At 37.0% G+C, this 13,933-nt stretch overlaps 3 protein-coding genes across 4 annotated transcripts in view; 2 read left to right on the forward strand and 1 right to left on the reverse strand.

Annotated features, from left to right (window-relative positions):
- The first annotated feature begins 1,615 nt into the window (after window positions 1-1,615).
- Window positions 1,616-4,448, forward strand: LOC117624965 (ribosome biogenesis protein NSA2 homolog). The gene is made up of 10 exons (XM_034356507.1): window positions 1,616-1,745; window positions 1,856-1,922; window positions 2,020-2,139; window positions 2,240-2,307; window positions 2,861-2,969; window positions 3,048-3,116; window positions 3,249-3,306; window positions 3,560-3,795; window positions 3,887-3,938; window positions 4,050-4,448. The coding sequence occupies exons 2-10, from the start codon at window positions 1,920-1,922 to the stop codon at window positions 4,115-4,117; spliced, it is 783 nt and encodes a 260-aa protein (XP_034212398.1). The 5' UTR covers window positions 1,616-1,745; window positions 1,856-1,919; the 3' UTR covers window positions 4,118-4,448.
- Window positions 4,449-4,919: 471 nt separating this feature from the next.
- On the forward strand, window positions 4,920-8,741 carry LOC117624966 (alpha-1,3/1,6-mannosyltransferase ALG2-like). 2 transcript variants are annotated; one of them, XM_034356508.1, is made up of 9 exons: window positions 4,920-5,181; window positions 5,812-5,945; window positions 6,027-6,143; window positions 6,711-6,904; window positions 6,988-7,093; window positions 7,214-7,364; window positions 7,516-7,655; window positions 8,008-8,174; window positions 8,253-8,741. In XM_034356508.1, exons 2-9 carry the CDS (start codon window positions 5,885-5,887, stop codon window positions 8,544-8,546), a joined length of 1,230 nt encoding a protein of 409 aa, XP_034212399.1. In that variant the 5' UTR covers window positions 4,920-5,181; window positions 5,812-5,884; the 3' UTR covers window positions 8,547-8,741. The 2 variants fall into 2 exon arrangements, with proteins under 2 accessions (XP_034212399.1, XP_034212400.1); XM_034356509.1 differs by having other exon boundaries at window positions 4,920-5,094.
- A 405-nt stretch (window positions 8,742-9,146) lies between these two features.
- Window positions 9,147-13,933, reverse strand: part of LOC117626723 (mitochondrial import inner membrane translocase subunit TIM50) — a 24,805-nt gene continuing 20,018 nt past the window's right edge. The window contains exons 2-11 of the mRNA XM_034358540.1: window positions 13,663-13,900; window positions 13,178-13,269; window positions 12,167-12,203; window positions 11,488-11,549; window positions 11,237-11,350; window positions 10,852-10,956; window positions 10,670-10,768; window positions 10,133-10,289; window positions 9,898-10,000; window positions 9,147-9,510 (exon numbers count right to left, since the gene is read on the reverse strand). Coding sequence (XP_034214431.1) covers window positions 9,465-9,510; window positions 9,898-10,000; window positions 10,133-10,289; window positions 10,670-10,768; window positions 10,852-10,956; window positions 11,237-11,350; window positions 11,488-11,549; window positions 12,167-12,203; window positions 13,178-13,269; window positions 13,663-13,900 — 1,053 coding nt within the window. The 3' untranslated portion in view covers window positions 9,147-9,464. The remainder of the gene's footprint in view (window positions 9,511-9,897; window positions 10,001-10,132; window positions 10,290-10,669; window positions 10,769-10,851; window positions 10,957-11,236; window positions 11,351-11,487; window positions 11,550-12,166; window positions 12,204-13,177; window positions 13,270-13,662; window positions 13,901-13,933) is intronic.

Below are 13,933 nucleotides of genomic sequence, written 5' to 3' on the forward strand. Positions count from 1 at the left end.
GGCGTCTCATGAAGTGGAGTCTCGTTCAAGACTACCGTCGGACCCGTTGGAATAATTTGGAATCTCTTACAAGTCTTCACCACCTCCCAACAATGGGTATGGTTGAAACTTTTTTTCCCTTGCCCAGTAGCACCAAACCACATTTGTGCTTGCATAATCTATAAAAAAAAATTAAATGGAAATGCAAGAAACTTTAAAAAATATTGGCAATGCAACATGTAAAAAAAAACTAATGCAAATGCAATAAATTTTAAAAAAATGCAACATGTATAAATAAATAAATAAAACTAGAGAAATATTAACAAAATATATAAATTGCAAGAAACATTTAAATAAAAATTAATATGACATAGAAATTAATAGAACGAAAATGACAAATAATTTACCTCACTGCTAAGGTTTTCTCCCACTTCTATGGTTGTCCATCGCTTTTGCCAAGGCATTTCTCCATTTCGCCAACTCTTTATTAAGAATTTTCCACCTACTAGATAATGTCATTTCTGTACGTGTCGAACCAATTGCCCTTTCACAAAATGCTTGATGAATTTTTTTCCACATATGAGAAAATTTAATCTTATTGCCCGTTACGGGACAATGACTAACTTGGACCCAAGCCTCACACAAGCTAACATCTTCCATCATGCTCCATGCCCCTCAATTTTCAGTAGAAGAACCCATAATATGATAGAGAAAAATACAACTTGAAAGTGAAAAATTATTGAGTAGAAAGTGAATAATAGTAGAATGAGAAGAAAATGTAAGAGGATTTGGTGTTAAAAGTGAAGAGTATTGGTTGGTATTTATACCCAAAAAAAAAAAAATTCAGTAATTTTTGTGTATTTTTAAAAAAAAATTTCAATTTTTTTTCATTTTTTTATTGCAGAAAAATTGGCTGCCGTTGGATTGAAGGAAAAAATCGAATCGGAGAGCCAATAGGTCAACATGTGGAAGGTAGCCATTGGCGTCTACTATAGCGCGTTGTTTCAAAAAAAATTTAATGTTGGCCCGTGCAATGCACGCGCCAACGGTAAAAAAAATTTGAAAGCTATGCGTCAGCCATGACGTCACCAACCTCGGGCTCTTGCTCGGGCCAACTCCACCTCAGGCCAGCCTAGTCTTGTGGCCCCCACCTCTTGCTCGGGCTGCCTTTTGTTACTGGAAACCCATTTTTCTCCCAAACCCCCTCCCCCACCCCGAGTCCAGCCTTAGCTGCTGGACTTGCTCTTAGAGCACTTGCACCCATTTGTCATGGTAAAAAGCAAGGGCAAGTAAGGGTGGTACTGTTCGTATGAATAGTATCTGACCTAACATTTTTTTTGTATTTTTCCATCCATTGCCATAGCAACTCAAAAGCAATTACTATTCACATATGTATAGATTAATAAATAAAAATTTGCTAGGTATGTATTTTAAAAAAATTCTGAATTTTTTTGGTAATTTTGAAGAATTTTTAAAATTTTTAAAATTTTTTTTCTTTGCTGACGTCAACCATTAGACAACAGTTCGGGCTATCTTGCCTTGGGCCTTGCCAGCTGTTGCCCAGGCTGGATGTCACCGCTGGAGCTGAATTTGGGGGACCAGGGGCCTTTTGCCTGGGCTGGGCTCTTGCAATCCATTCGTCCAAAAAAATCCTCTCCGAACCCTTTATCTTCCCTTCCCCTTTGCACTCTCTCTCATATGCCCTAGATTGCTCGTCTGTTGTCGGCGGTGAGCTACTGTTCTGTAGCAGCGAGGTCGTCTATCAGGTACTGTTCTCGCCTCTGGAACTGAGTCGTTAAATGTTTCGTTCCAGATGGATACCGTACCGCGACTGGGTACGCATTTTAATTTGTATTATGTGATTATGGTTTTATAGATTCTTGCCGAGGCTTCCCCGTGAATTTTGACAACAAACCGAGAGCGACAAACTCTCTGCAACCATGGTTCGTTCTCCATCTCTCTCTGTCTGTTTTTATTTTTCTCTAACTTTCATATTGTTCAGGACATGATTTCATATCTATTGTTGTTTGTGAAATACAGCCGCAGGGAGATTACATAGAGCTTCACAGGAAGCGGTATGGATACCGACCAGACCACTTCGAGCGAAAGCGCAAGAAGGAGGCTCGTTTGGTCCACAAGCGTTCAGAGACTGCCCAGAAGGTCATCAATTCTCTCATTTTCTTCTATTTTCCTTGAAAGTTAAAAATCAAAGTGAAATTTATGCTTATTCTGTTTCTTTCGAATGTTTGTCATGGAACAGGCTCTGGGTATCAAGGGTAAGATGTTTGCTAAGAAACGCTATGCAGAAAAGGCTCTCATGAAGAAAACGTGAGTTCTATTATGCATATTTTAATCCAGTTTATCATTGTGTTCTGTTGATTATTCTCTGAAAAACTACTCATTAACTCTTTAAGTTTCTTAGAAATGATAGCTTCTTACTTAATAGCTTTTCATGTAGTCAACCATATTCCCTTTAGATTGTTAAGATGAATCTGTAAGAACTTACAATTGCATTAAATTGATGCTTTTAACTTTTATTTTTCATATTGCACTGGTGACATGTTTATTAATTTGATGTAACATATACACCTAGACATAGCTACGTTCATATTTACTACTGTATGACTCTACGTATACACCTGGACATAGCTACGTTCATATTTACTGCTGTATGACTCTACGTATACACCTAGACATAGCTACGTTCATATTTACAACTGTATGACTCTACATGAGTTTATCTGCATCTTTTTATTGTTTCTAAATGTCTATCATAGGTAGTTTGCCTGTATGTCAATACCTCAGTGTATTAAATTTATGTGCATGCAACTGGTGAATTATATTTATGTAAAATAAAAATATTGTTTGTGAATGTCGACAGGTTGGCTATGCATGAGGAGTCATCAACTAGGCGCAAGGTGGATGATGATGTTCATGAAGGAGCTGTTCCAGCATATCTTCTGGATCGTGACAACACAACACGTGCAAAAGTAATGTGTGCCCGCTATTATTGATTTTATGAAAATATATTTCATCATGTTTTTTATCTAACGTTATGCTGGAAACAGATTCTCAACAACACCATCAAGCAAAAAAGGAAGGAGAAAGCTGGGAAATGGGAAGTCCCTCTACCCAAGGTAAGAAGATCTGCCACATTCTTCCTTTAGCCTCTTTACTTTCCTGTGTGAATGAATTTTCGGTACAGTGCGATAGCATTTCTCTTTTGTTAATCTTGATATAATTTTCTGACTGAGTTATATCTTCTCCAGGTAAGGCCTGTGGCTGAAGATGAGATGTTCAAAATTCTTAGATCTGGAAAACGCAAGAGTAAGTATTCTTCAACTTTTCCTCACTATTCCCATACCAACCACCAGAGTCTTGGTTGTTTTTCCCCCTAAATTTATGATTATTAATTAGGCTTATGGGAGTTAGATTTCCCTCATAACGAGATGAAGTTATTCATTATCTTGATTTTTTCCTGCTAAATAATATTTAGGATATGTGAAAACTGATGCCAGTGTTTTCATTAAATTTATTGTTTTAGTTCCTGGCAGCTTATATACTTGGTTCTGTTTTGTAGCCAAGCAATGGAAGAGGATGGTCACAAAAGCCACATTTGTAGGACCTGGTTTCACGAGGAAACCTCCTAAGTACGAGAGGTTTATCCGGCCCAGTGGATTGCGATTCACCAAAGCTCATGTGACACACCCTGAACTTAAGTGCACTTTTAACCTTGAGATCATTGGTGTGAAGAAGAATCCCAATGGTCAAATGTATACCTCTCTTGGTGTTTTGACCAAGGGAACCATCATTGAGGTACCTCATTTGTTATGTGATGATTTATTGCATGTATAAAGCCAATCCACGGTGTATTTCGTTATTTACTCATCTATTTTGTGGATATCAGGTGAATGTAAGTGAACTTGGTCTAGTCACACCTGCAGGGAAAGTTGTATGGGGTGAGTTCAACCTTTATGTACCTTTTTGCTATCATGCATTCTTTTAAATGTGGATTCTTTGGATTCTGACGTGTGTTGGAGAATTTAACTTTTGCTTTGTGGTCGATGCAGGGAAATATGCTCAGGTGACGAATAATCCAGAGAACGACGGATGTGTAAATGCAGTCCTGCTCGTTTAAGAGGGCCGCTCAATCAGCATCACTGAATTGTGGAATGGACTTCTGGCCATCCATGTCTCATCATGCACCGCCAGCCAACATGTCCTCGCCCCAAAAGTTTTTGACACAAATATGGTTTTAAACTGAGAGATCGAACGTTTGTATGTCGCGTAATTTTGTCTCTAGAACCTAAATGTTGAGTGCAGATTGTGGCTAATTCAGAATAACTCTTTGTTCAAATTTATTACCAAATCAGTGTCGATTAAGAAAATTTTCCTGGTGACGTTTTGTCAAAATTGTATTGTGGTTCAACGAACTAAAAAAAGTAGGGATTGCAAACATTTGCCATTTTGATGACACGATTTAAGCTGATTAATGATGTATGATCTTTGTCACCTAGCATTAGTTTTACCCTGGTAAATGCTAGCACACAAACCAAATTCTAACAATAACAAGCACTGCATGATATCCCACTCCAATCCAAAGATCCTTCTCCATGCTATATTCAACGAGGTGTGACAATGTAATGACCAAAATGTCCAAATTTAGCATAGGTACTCCAAGATATTGGAGTGTGTCAAAGAATAATATGACCATCAATATTTTATTTTATTAATATTCTTTCAACCAATATTTTGTTCATCTCATCTCGTCATTATTTTTCATGGATTGTTTGGTTGAAAACAAAATATATCTTATTTGCATATCAGTAATCTTAGATTGGAATTGTGTTTTACATGCCTTAAGAAAAAATCATGAAAAATTATTTCCCATCAAATTATTTCCCGAAAGCCAAAACTCAATAAAGCTCAAGCTCTTTCGCATAAGTATTTTGGGCGGGCTTTGGGCGGAAGAGTTTTTCAGTGTACCCAACCCAAACCTCGACCCAAAACCCCATTTATGCTCAACTCGACAAAATGTTTGAAGTCACCGAGATAACGGCTAACCCAGTCTCCTCTCTCCGCAAATGTTCCTCTCTCTCACTCCGAGTAGAGTTGGTAAGTCAAGGCTTGGCTTTTTCTGCGCTCTGCATCTTTTCCTCTTTGCCCAGTTCAGGATTGTGACCCAAATGATTCGTAATATAGGTGCATATATCCATTAAGTTTTTTATTTAGGCGATTTTCATGATCATAATTGATATGCGTCGGTTGGAAATTTTACTAATTCTTTGTTTTTCTTTTATAAAACCTTTGTAAGTTGGTGATTTCTGTATTTACTTTGGGTGTAGAAAGCTAATTGCTTTGTAAATCAGTCTCTTTGCTGCTAAATCTAGTAGTTTGTGCAGCATGTATCTTCTTCGGGTGATCCCAACTTATTTTGGATTAGTTTTTTGTGTGATAAATTCCGCAATTTTAGGCTAGTGAGGGAGGTTTTATGATAAAAATGAAAGATTATTGAGTAAGGGATTATTCATTGTTAACATAATAAGGATAGCTTCAACAGAAAATAAATAAAATTATCAGAAGAGATTGGTGAGGTGAGATTTCATGAGTGGAAATTCACCAAATGACCCGGGCACTAGACTTGGGTCCAGTTTTCTTAGTAGATAGGCCTACCAATGGTTTATTTTAAGATTAGGTTATTTGTCTTTTAAGCTAAATCTACCTTGTTTCAATGTTGTATTTGTTTTCATAGAGACACCTTGTTTTTGAATTTTACACTAGTTTATGTCATGTAATGCTGATTATACTTCTATTTTCCTATCTCTCATCTAGACCCATTTTTGACCCAGTCTTCTCCTTGAATGAGAATTTACCAAGAACTGGATAATCTTTCGTTTGTTGGAAAATGGCCAAGAAAGGAAGCTCAAAGTTGAATATTGCTATTATTCATCCCGATCTGGGTATAGGTAATTTCTATTTCTTCTTGTTATCATTGAAGATTGTAAAGAAGTTGTTTTGGCCTTATGTTGTTGCAATGTGATGTGCAGGTGGAGCTGAAAGACTAATTGTTGATGCGGCTGTGGGACTCGCATCCCATGGGCATAACGTTCATGTTTTCACAGCGCACCATGACAAAAATCGATGTTTTGAGGAGACTATTTCTGGTGTGCCTTTTTTGTACTTCAAATTTATCTTTGAAATCATGGTATTTGTGAAAATGTGGTGGGGTTTAGTTAGTGCTGGAATGTCTATGGTACAACAAATCAAATAGGAGTGTGTTCGTCAATCACTAAAACTCATGCCCATATTCTTTTCTGAATACTATTGTTTTCCTTCGACATAAATTTGCAAAAAGAGGCATTGTAATGCCATTTGAAAGTTGAAATCGGAGATGTACATGATGACCTAGTTTACATACACAAGAAGATAAAATTTTGTACGCATCCTTTTGAGGAAGAAAATAAGTCACAGTAAAATACTGAAAAGATTTCAGGTTCAAGTAGTCTTGGTGTGTGTATTCTAGGAGTAGCATGGTTAGAAATACAACCTGCCTTGAGAAATTCATGGCATATGGGTACTACAAAATAGTCGGATGGTTGTTAGGCCGTAGAGTTGGAAGGTGACTTATACTTTCTGCTTCCTTTTGGGGAACCTGTTCTCAGTTTGGTGTTGATTAGCTATCATTCAAAAGCAGTGCATAGTTTGATGTTTTAATGTTATCGGTTTGTCAGGTACCTTTCCTGTGACTGTATATGGTGCTTTCCTACCCCGACATATATTCAATCATCTTCATGCTTTGTGTGCATATCTACGGTGCCTTTTTGTTGCTCTGTGTATGCTAGTCATGTGGCCATCATTTGATGTGATACTAGCAGATCAGGTTTCTGTTGTCATCCCATTGCTGAAGCTGAAGAAGTCAACAAAGGTGCTTGAACCTATCTTCTACGAATTGTTATCTAGCAGTGTTTGCTATTATAGTTGTTTTATGTGTTACATCTTTGTGTGCAGGTTCTATTTTATTGTCATTTTCCAGATTTATTGCTGGCTCAACATACAACTATTCTAAGGAGGATATATAGAAAACCAATAGACTTCATAGAAGAAATGACAACTGGTCTGATTCCATTTCTTGGTTATATCGTTTTTATGTGATGTGTCTACTGCATCTCTTTAGTTTGCTATGTGTATACAAATATTCCTTACCACTTTGATTTTTTAAATGATACTGCTGCAGGAATTGCAGATAAGATTCTTGTTAATAGCAAATTTACAGAATCTATGTTTGCAAAGACCTTCAAGCGTCTTGATGCACGAGGAGTTCGGCCAGCTGTTCTTTACCCAGCTGTCAATGTGAATCAGTTTGATGAACCCACCAATTCTTACAAGTAACGAACATGTTTGTTTATCTATTGGTTCCTTACGGTTTTAGACATGCTTTTATGATTCCATATCTAACCATTTATTTGATGACTTTTCTTTGAATTTTATCTGGTGATTTACAGTTTCGGTTCTTCTTTGTTTATTTCTTTGCTGTAGGTTGAATTTTCTGTCCATCAACCGTTTTGAGAAGAAAAAGAATATAGACTTGGCAATTTCAGCCTTTTCTATGCTTCGCACCCTTGGAGGAGATGTGCTTCAAGACCTTAATCTGGCTGAAGCTTCCTTGACAATTGCAGGCAAGTTCCTACTTAGTTATCTGTCTGGGTATATTGAAGTATGTTTTATGCTAATTAATAAGTACATCCTTCTTTAAAAAAAATATATTTTATAGGATATATATAACTAGGCAAACAATAAAATGGACTTTAAATTACTATATGAGCTACGGGTTAGTTGTGCTTGGTCCTTGTTTTCGGTAATTCTCAATGATATTTGTTTGGCCATATACCAAAGGATCCAATGCCTACTCGAATGCCTACCTGTTGACATTGATGCATTAATGCAACATCATTTCATACTTTGCTTGATAGAAGTGCATGAGTTTCTCTCCATACAGATGAAAAAATTGATACATGTCTATTGTTTTAGGTGGTTTTGATAAGCGCTTGAAGGAAAATGTTGAGTACTTGGAGGAGCTCAGAAGTTTAGCGGAAAGTGAAGGAGTGTCTAGTCAGGTTAACTTCATCACATCTTGCTCAACAGCTGAAAGAAATGCACTTCTCTCCCAATGCCTATGTGTTCTTTATACGCCAAAGGTGCTAATTACTTCATTGTGTTCCATTGATTGGATATAGTGAAGAAATAAATTTGACATGCAGTATTCTATAATGCAGGATGAACACTTTGGCATTGTTCCTCTGGAAGCGATGGCGGCTTACAAACCTGTTATTGCATGCAATAGTGGGGGACCTGTAGAGACAGTTAAGAATGGTGTAACAGGATTTCTTTGTGAAGGTAACTCAAGAGAATTCTCCTTGGCTATGGCTAAACTCATTCAAGACCCACAGATGGCACAGAGAATGGGTACGGAAGCTCGAAAGCATGTCACAGAGTCGTTCTCTACAAAAATATTTGGTCAGAACTTGAATCAATGCCTTGTTGATGTTGCTCGGTCAAAGAGAGACTGAGAATGAATTAACATAGCAGGATACGCAGATGTTTTGTTTTCTCTTGTTTATACATCACTCTTCACTGGCGTGTTTCCTTTCTAATTTCTTCGACTTACCATCCATACATCTATAACTGGTTGACATACAATACCATACCAATTTGCTGCATTTATGAACATTGGAGATTCTATGAATCATAAGTGGCTTGATATATCCTTGTTATACCTAAAACGTTACTAGCTAGTCCCAAGATCAACCCAAAAATTCATCTATTTGTTAATTTAGTTGACAAATGGTTTGTCAAAAGGAAGACACAGATGTAGGTTGCCCGCTCATTTGCACCTAAATTCGACTCCCCTTCTTTATTGAGTAGTTTTCGACTATCACTTGTATAAAGAAAAATGGTCCCAAAAACAATGGTCGAAAGGAAGGTGAGATTTGTTTTGCCAGAAACGGAGGGTGATCCGTGCAAGGGCAGAAATTGGAACACATTTTTAGTCACTCGAGACTGCATATTGTTTGCACAGACCTGAATGGATGGTATATTAGTGACCAAACCAAAAGTGAACCGATCTTATTCTGCCCAAATACGTGTATACCAATCAACAAATGAGGGTGTTGGGAACCGAAAAAATTGGGTAGAAGTTTTTGACGAACAAGTTACAGAATCATTTATTCTCAGGGTATTACAAAATATAAATTTCTGTGAGCAAAATTTCAGCTAAATTGATGCCAAAAATGCGATGTCAACAGCCCAAAGACTGAACTGATCAATCAGATTTAATATGACGCAAAAGAATTATATAATCAATTCAAAATTTCTCCGGAATTGGCTTGAGCTTGATAGCTAACACTGACTAGAAAACCAGCTTGGAAGTTATACTTGAAAACATCACCTAGTCTTTACAATATTCTGACTCGGTCTCCTTCCTGACCTCAACGTCTCCACAATCGACCTTGCTGCTTCTGTTCTTGCATTCGCCTACAATGTCATTCAAATTTTGTAAAGTAAGAATTTGTAACAACTTGTAACATTATAAAGTATAAGACAAATGGATGGTCAAGCATGTTCGGCACAAAATCTGAATCACAAACCCAGGCCCCCTGTGCATGTGTGCGTGCAGCAAATCTCAGAATCGCATAACAAAATTTATTTTTTATTTATTTTTTATTTTTATTTTTTTATAACGAGGGGAAAGGTGGGATTTCTAAGCTTTTTTTTTTTTATCAACAAGAATAGAACAGCTCCTCAGTCGCCTGACTTATAAATTTCGAAATAAGTGAAAACATCTCTCAAAAACCCAGTTGACCTTGTTAATTACAAAGAAAGGTTAAACACACACACATATTAATTAAGAATATACTTTACCTCTGATGCTCTTTAGAACGCCTAATGAACTCTGCAGGGATATCACACCCTTCATATGATGCTAATACTTGCCTAATATCTGCTGGAGGGTTACGGGCGACAACTGCACATAAACCAAGCACAAGCAGGTGGTAATGCATTTCTCAGAAACTTTAGTGGATTTAACACAAACATGATGATAGAAACAATACAAGAGCTACTGGTGCTAGAAAACAAATGAAAATCGCAGACTTACATTCAAGAAATGGTATGAAATCCACAAGAGCTGTGTCATCCATCTCATACTTGTATGGCTTTATTATGGCACCATTTTCAGGCTGAAGGCTATTTTCTCGTGCATGGGCACTCAGATAGATGATTTTATTTGGATCTCTATTAAGTTTGGAAAGGTCCTGCCAAGAGAAACTACACCTCATATGCTTTACTAAACACACATGTCAAAACCAGATCCAGACTTGTAACAGATGGATTAGCCAAATTAAGAGGGAACAGAATTTTTGAATCATTAAACAGATTGGAGTTTATCAATTATTTCATGGTTTGACATGGGACGAGAGTAAGCTTTTTGGTTGCAGCAGACAGTTTGTGCAACTTGTAGTTAGTACGGAAATTTGCTGAAAGAAATACTAAAAGATTGGCAAAGGCTAGGTTCACCAATCACATAAAATAATTCCATGCTAAAAGAAGCAATTCAAAGATGTCAAACATCAAGAAGGTACAGAAAAGAAGGAATTGAACATCATTTAATGAAACAAGTACCCAACCAACTTACCCTATAATGTTTTCCATTCTGATACTTAGTGGCAGCCTTTCCTAGCCTATATCTTACACAATGCTTTGTGTCCAGTCTCTCCATTACAGGATCTACATACTACATATACCAAGAAACAGTTAGATTCTGTTAGTCTAATTAATTTCCAAGAGAAAGAATGGTGATGTGAAATATTGAAATACCATATTAGAATAGTCTGAATACACGATGATTTCATAAAACTGAGCAAGATGTTCCAAGAAAGCATCAACTCCAGGTCTTTTGATAGTCTGCCAACCCTTTTCTCGCTTTACATGCCAAAAAGAAACATAATATAAGTAACCACACCCAAAAAAATGAAACAAAAAGAACTTTCATGGCATGAGGACTGTAATGCGGAACATTTTTACATGACATGAAAAATGTGGGAAAAGATCATTGCCTAGATGTCATGAGATCACCCAAAAAAAAAAAAACACAAAAGACTACCCACTACATCTTCTAAGACCGTGCCAAATCTTGCCATCCTGAAAGAAGGAATTTTTTCAAGTTGGAGATACAACCACCATTTTCCAGTCCTAGCCTTACCGTCCAATAAGAGTAAAGTAATGTCTCCTGGAGATCCAAAACAAGTGTAAAAACATGTCGCTCCATGGGATGCAAATCTGGAAGAAGCTTCTCTGCGTATGGTTCAGTATAACCCTATATGACAGTAACAAGAAACTGTGTCAAACAAATCAAAATGATGATGCTACACTGTGCCGATTGCCAAAGCAGATAACCAAAATTGAAAGAAGAGAAAAAAGAAAGAAATAAAAAAGAGAGAGAAAAGTACACACTCGAATTTGTTCTTCAATCGTCCTCCTTGCATCAATATAAACTTCGGCAGCTTTAGCAGGCACTGAAATATAAGACAAAAACGAATCAGCATAATGTCGGTAACAAATAGAACTATAATTAGAAAGGATGGCTTGTTTGTGGTACTAAGCAAAAAGTTGCTATTATCAAGTCTTGTGCTGCAATCGAATCGCTTTTTCGAGATACGAGACATCTAAGTCATACAAGTAAAGAGATCTATTCATTGATAAGAAAAAGAAAAAACATCAAGCCCATCAGGTGACAGTGTCAACCAAATGAGCAAAGTCAATGTACTTCAAAACAATAATTATTAACCATCAGTATACTTTTTTTACAATATACCATCACTACACAATACACTTCTCTGTGATAAAGAGTTGGATCAAAAGCTCACATGTGTATTTTTGTCATTTTCTGATGTTCACCAACATGATAAAGTTACTATATGCTGAGTAATTAACATATATGAACTATACAGTTAAATAAAAGATAATTGTGGTTAATCGATGCATCCTCTATGTAACCGGCTCCGACATGAAGTGAATTAATAGCAGTCAAAATTCACAAAAAGACAGGTAAAACTGCTGAAACTGTGTAGCAGACAAATGTAATACGTGAAGCATGGCTATTACTCAACAGAGGTGTAGTTCAGGAACCCACCTGTAATTGCAGAAGAGTATACCCGATTTTTCAATTTCTGCAGAAAAAATTAATAACAAAATGTTAATCTATTGAAATTGCATCCCTTCCAAGTACACAGGTAATAAGATAACATAACGCATCATAATGATAAAGGCCACACAACTTCATACGACAGTAACTAATGCAACCTACCACTTGTCTTTTTTCTGTGTGAATTTTTTTTTTTTTTTTTGGGGTCAGAATATTCTGTATGGATTAAAACACAGTTTCTCTGGTTAACAATTGCTAAAATATTTAGTGATGAGTGACTCAATGCATGCAAACTACAGCATACCATGTTTGTTTATACCAAAACTGGATATGCGGATACAATTCATTGTTCTTCAAATCAAGGGACACAAAACAATCCTAAATAAAGGCGTGGTTATCTGGTTTTCCTAAATGAATTTTCGGATACAATCTTGAAAACAACACAGTACCTGAAAATAATAATGTCAATTTTGCCATTTTCAATGACCTTCTATCCGAAAACTCTGAAAATATGCAATCCTTGACTAAAACCCCAGCTCACTGCCATGCTTAAGTATTTGGTCAAAATACCCCTGAATTTCAACTGAACCAGCTTAACCAGGTCAAAGGCAGCCGACCAAACACTAAGGGCAGTTGACTGTCATCCTCTATACATGTCAAGAATTTTAATATTAAGCAGTTGACAGGAAATTGTTTCTGAAACAATGTGAACTAAATACATATCCTATTTTCTCTCTTCTCTGGAAATATTAAAAATATTAAAACACAACTTCAATTTTGGATTGAATGCTAGTTTTTCAAAAAAGTTTGAGAAATTAAAGAAGCCTTAGATTTTGTTCTTTCTCTTCCCCTCTCTTTTTCAGGTCAAGTTACTCGGATATCATTTCTATGCAAAGCTAACCTAATAGTATTTCATGCCAAAGAAACGTAGAAAAATATCAAGTCATTCTCAGAGCCAAGTAACTGCATTCGTAAAAAAAAGTTCCAAGTCATACTTACCTCAAGAGCAGGTGCATCATCTGCCACCTTGATATTTGAAGGTGCTGCCCGGAGAGCCTTCGTCTTTTCCTCGATTTCATCCACAGAGTACGCTGCAAAACAAATGCGAATCCAAAATTCACTCTCCCTCTTTCACCAACAAACATAAAGACCCACAAGAATACCAATTAAGCCAATATTACCAACACAAAGCTTTTCTGTTTAGCCAAAACCCACATCAAATTTCGCTTCTACAAGCCAAGAAAAAAGAAGAAACCCAAATTTCACAGTCAAAATCAAACCCCCAATCTTACAATGCTGCATTGGTTTATAAAATCAGCTATAAATGGAAATTCCTCATCATGAACTAATCTAAAACACCCAACACCAAACTTTTCTTGTTCTTTTCACCCAAAGCCCACATCAAAGTTCTCTTCCGAATCCCAAAAAAAAAAAAAAAACACACAAAAAATGAACCATCATTTCCAAATCAGCGCAGCTCATACCATAGGAGGCATAACCAACAGTGGCAGTGGCTCCAGTGATCGCGCCAATGAGCGAGTACTTGAGGAAGTTCCAAGCTTTTCCACTTGACGCGTTCGAAGCCTCAGTGCTAGGTGGTGGTGGCGGCGGTGGAGGTGGAGGTGTGAGATCGGAGACTAGGGATTGAGCCCCGATGAGCGGCTCTTTGGGAGGGGTTGAAGCCACATCGGAGCTGAATAGGCGTCGATTACGCTTTAATACCCGGGAGACTAAACGGCATCGAAGAAGTATCGA

Source organism: Prunus dulcis, chromosome 4 (assembly GCF_902201215.1).
Source record: "Prunus dulcis chromosome 4, ALMONDv2, whole genome shotgun sequence".
NCBI lineage: Eukaryota > Viridiplantae > Streptophyta > Magnoliopsida > Rosales > Rosaceae > Prunus > Prunus dulcis.

Coding starts and splice junctions, on each gene's coding strand:
- LOC117624965 (XM_034356507.1), top strand. Junction 2,308..2,860: donor AAGGCTCTCATGAAGAAAAC/GTGAGTTCTATT, acceptor GAATGTCGACAG/GTTGGCTATGCATGAGGAGT. Junction 3,939..4,049: donor TGCAGGGAAAGTTGTATGGG/GTGAGTTCAACC, acceptor TGGTCGATGCAG/GGAAATATGCTCAGGTGACG.
- LOC117624966 (XM_034356508.1), top strand. CDS start 5,885: ATGGCCAAGAAAGGAAGCTCAAAGTTGAATATTGCTATTATTCATCCC. Junction 6,905..6,987: donor AGCTGAAGAAGTCAACAAAG/GTGCTTGAACCT, acceptor CTTTGTGTGCAG/GTTCTATTTTATTGTCATTT. Junction 7,094..7,213: donor CATAGAAGAAATGACAACTG/GTCTGATTCCAT, acceptor ATACTGCTGCAG/GAATTGCAGATAAGATTCTT.